This window comes from Chenopodium album, chromosome 4 (assembly GCF_948465745.1).
Source record: "Chenopodium album chromosome 4, dcCheAlbu1.1, whole genome shotgun sequence".
Classification (NCBI taxonomy): Eukaryota; Viridiplantae; Streptophyta; class Magnoliopsida; order Caryophyllales; family Amaranthaceae; genus Chenopodium; species Chenopodium album.
The window spans coordinates 14,475,015-14,479,313 of NC_137837.1; the positions used below are offsets into that span (position 1 = coordinate 14,475,015).

At 32.6% G+C, this 4,299-nt stretch overlaps 1 protein-coding gene across 1 annotated transcript; it reads right to left on the minus strand.

Annotated features, from left to right (window-relative positions):
* Window positions 1–1,781: 1,781 nt before the first annotated feature.
* LOC145627695 (aspartyl protease AED1-like) lies at window positions 1,782–2,363 on the minus strand. Its single transcript, XM_081680049.1, has one exon. It carries the CDS (start codon window positions 2,361–2,363, stop codon window positions 1,782–1,784), a length of 582 nt encoding a protein of 193 aa, XP_081536175.1.
* Between the last annotated feature and the right edge of the window lie 1,936 nt (window positions 2,364–4,299).

Below are 4,299 nucleotides of genomic sequence, written 5' to 3' on the forward strand. Positions count from 1 at the left end.
GGGGGGGGGGGGTGTGGCGGCTCTTGGTTTATCCCTTTGTTTCTGTTCCTGCTTTTCCCTCCAGTATAGAATAAGTTATGTATCATTTTATTCCCTGCAATGGTGAGTAGGTTCCGGGTACAACTTACTGCGCATCACATTGTGTTTGATTAAACCTGTATTATTGTTGACAGTGACATTTTTAAGGCTTCTTGCTCTCGAGTTAGCATTTGTGGTTTGGAAGTAATCAAAAACTACAGTTCGTATATAATAGCACGTTGTATCACAATGCAGTTTTAGTAGCTAAAAGCCTAAAAGAACTCTGTTACATGACCTACATAATAAGCTTTATATTTAAGGTTGAAATCCAAATTTAGGTGCAGCAAGGTGAATGGAGTAATAGAACTACCTACTTCTGAACTCGTGGTCTGATGGTCTCAGTATCGCGGCTACAATGTTCTGTGTTTAATTAATTACCTGTTTAATTACCTGGGATAAGTGAGCTTAGACTCAATCCAATGTGTACTTGACTTAACAAAAAATCTATAAAAACCGTTGTTTAACATTGTCCAAATTCGCTTACTCGTGATTATTACCTATGAATACTTGTTCTTGTACTAACAGATCATATTTTACCAATACTAATTCTTAAATGGACCTGGATCACACTAATTTATTGTGGACCACTAACATTAGAAAAAGTATGATTTTTTATTGATAAAAAAAAGGGTCACTATAATTAAAAAAAGTTCACTATGTTGAAATAAAAATCATTTTGGTAATATATAGGCCTAAGGGGTTATTTTTGTAATGAAATATTTTATATACGGATCAATATGAATAATAAAGGTCACTGTGTTAAAATTAGGGTAATAGTGTCGTATTTCAAGTTCACAATATTATTAAACGTTGTAGTAGTTTTAATAAAGGTTACTATGTTAAAAATAAAGTTACTATGTTAAAAATAATGGTCACTATGTTCAATATAATGTCAGTTGCGTGTGTATATACCTCAGATCCACAATAATATTATTGTGATTATTGTGGACCAGGTCCACGCAAGTCTTTTTGTTTTACCAAATAAATTCTGATCAAAGTTGATCAGAACATAACTTCTTATTACCAATTGTTTCTAGTTCATCTTTAATTTTGTATTAATAAATTATCTGAAATTTGGATATTTAAGAGATTTATATTGATACGAACTTATCAAGGTTTCGTTTAATAATATCTCAAGGATAAGTTATATTAGCACCACCATTTCTAAACTTTTCCAATTTTAATGACAAGGGCTGAACTAATTCGTTGTTAGTTTTAAACTATAAATATTTTCTGGCATTGATTTTAATTTGCTATAATGCTACTTAAGTACATAGCTAATAATGCAGAGGATCATTATTTATAGTTAATCAACCTTGTAAATATTGATCATGGGGATAAATTAGGAGTAGATGATTATAGAACTATTGAGCAATTGATAAATATCTTAAATATTTTTGGAGCTTTGTACTATTGAGCAGTTGATAAATGTCTATGTATAAAGCGGTTATTGATGAGTGTCTATTTGGCCGGCTTTGAGCCTGTGTACTCATGTATTTGACCTTTTTTAATTAATTAATTTAACTCCTCTTCTATTTAAAAATATTGATCATCATAAAATATTTCCTAAACATAGCAAAATAGCTTTATTAATTTATTTGAACAAAACATTTTTATATATAGACAACATAGTTATGTCCTCTAAACACACCATGAGCATAAACTAATTTACGTTAAATAACAAATTTGATTTTAAAATGAAGCTAAAGATTCTCTTGGCATCTCTGAGGAGCAAAAGATAAAATCTCATTTTTGATGTCAAATGAGAGCTTAAAGTTAGCTAGTTGATAAGCACCAAGGAGGCAAGGTCCAGGATCAGGAACTTGGCCAACCACCATACAAAAACCATCGATTTCATCGAGCTTAACAAACATGTTGTCCTTATCCATTGTCCAATCGACCTCCCCTCCTTGGTCACCTTTCGAAAAGTGAAAGACCACGGATGGATAGCTTTGGCCCTCTTTAGGAGTCGACGTGTAGCAAAGATCAAAGGCTTGTTCACCAATCGTCTGCCAACCATATTGAGCAAAGTAGTCAACCATGGCTGCACGTAGGGGTTGATATACCGTTGTAGGTAGTATTGTGGGTGGTGCACCCGAGTCGACGAAGAACCCTGTGCCTTTAGAAGGGTCACCATCTGTTAATGCACGTATAGAAGCATCAAATGAGAGTCTATTTTCGTTTACACTTATACCACTAAAATAAATATGGTATCTATCTTTTGAATTCATAGGAATTTGTTGGACATTAGGTCCTTCTAGCTTGGCCGCATCACCAAAATACATTGTAGATCTTCCAAGGTCTGGTTCGGCCCAAGATGTGAGACAAAAGGAAAACTTCCCTTGAGTTTGGGCATCAAGTTGGGTAAGGAATGAACTTGGGCCGGGTGCAAGCCCAAATAACCCTCCTATTGTATTGTCAGGCCCATCATTTTGCCCGAAGTTGATGTTCTTGTTGATGAGACCGCACCCGAATGCTAGATCTTGAATGAATTAAGGTTTTTGGGTTTCCGGATTAAGGAATAAAAATATGTCCGTCCCCATGGGACCAGAGGTAGACTCTGATCCGCCCATATATTCATTCAAGTACCCACATGAACTATCATAAATGTATTTAGGTTCACATCGCGGATCATCAGGGCTAAGTAATTTATACGTTAAAGAATTTTGAACTCTAGGGTTTCCACCACTTACCTCGAAACATGGGTTGCATCCGTCGCATTGTACCCAAGTATTGTCATCCCCGCTATCTATAAGAAGATAAGGGCCGAAAAGATTTGAGCTTGTGCCAAAGAAGACTTGTGTTACGAAAAAATTGCTTAGCCTCCACCATACGGTGGATTCGAGTGAGTTTGTACTTGAGCCCGAGCCCCTTCTTTTACGATATGTTGATGCTCGTGACAAAGATATATTCATAAGGAATTGGTGGCGTTGTTGGGTGGTTAAACTTTGAGGTACGATTTGTAATTCACTTGAGTCTATGGGGATCATTGGCAAAGAAAATGAGCTTGTTTTAGGGAATATGATGGATGTGTAATAATGTATAAGAAAAAAATGAAATTTGTCGGTGCCATTTTTATTTTTTATTTTTTTTTTCCTTGGAATGAATAATGCAAATGAAAGATGATATATATTGTAAGTTTGTAACCCTTTTATGGCTACTATAAAGGGAAAAAAATGTAACAATAATTACAATAATTATAATTAAATGCGTAACGTTTTACTAGTATTTCTGTTCAAGATTAGATATGCATGTATAGTGTGAAAGCTATTCTTCACCAAAAAAAAAAATAGTGTGAAAGCTATTAAATTAAAAGTGATTTATTTCCAAAATTATGAGTAGCCTTTGATGTATAATCTCCAACCCAATAGGAAAAAATTGATCATATTTACATACATTAAAATTGTTGTGATTTATTTCTTTTTTTTTTTTTACAGGGTGATTTCTTTCCTACTATGACCCATGGAGACAATAGAGTACAACTCTAGAAATGTAACCAACACTGCGTCTTTTTTTTTTTTTTTTTTTTTTTTTGACAAAGACCAACAGTGCGTCTACAATATAGTAAAAAGTGAATGTGTCCATGTTATAACAATATATTACTGAATAAAATTCATACCAAAAAAAATATTCAACAAGTAATTAATCATGAAATCATATATAGTAAGGCTGTAAGGGTATGTTCTATTCACCTTATTTTCAATTATTTCATGTCTAATAAGTTCATATAAGTTAAGTTAAGGAAAAATAAGTTCAGATAAATTAAGTTAAGAAAAATAAGTTCTAATAAGAGTTATCCAAGTTCAAATTACAACTAAAATAAATTCAGATTAGTTCAAATTAGTGAAAATCAAGCTAATAGAACACATCCCGTAATTTGTAATAATTAAGTATACATCTGTATTATGCATTGCATATAACTCAAAAATATATTGTTTGTATGTGTGTATATAGTAGTTCCCTATTGCGTTAAAATAATATGTCAAAAGTCAAAACTCAAAATTGTAATGAAGTATTTAGACTCTCTATTTTTTTTTTTTTGTCACGCTATAAGGTTTAGAATCTTTTGATGAATAATACTTGAATACGGAATAGTTAATTACCTCAGTTTTTATGTTTTCCTAATAATATCATGTCATATTTGTTGGTAACTATTGTTTATCATACTTTTAATACTCCCCCTGTTTTTAAATACTTGCTTTATTTCTCTTGGACACGAAT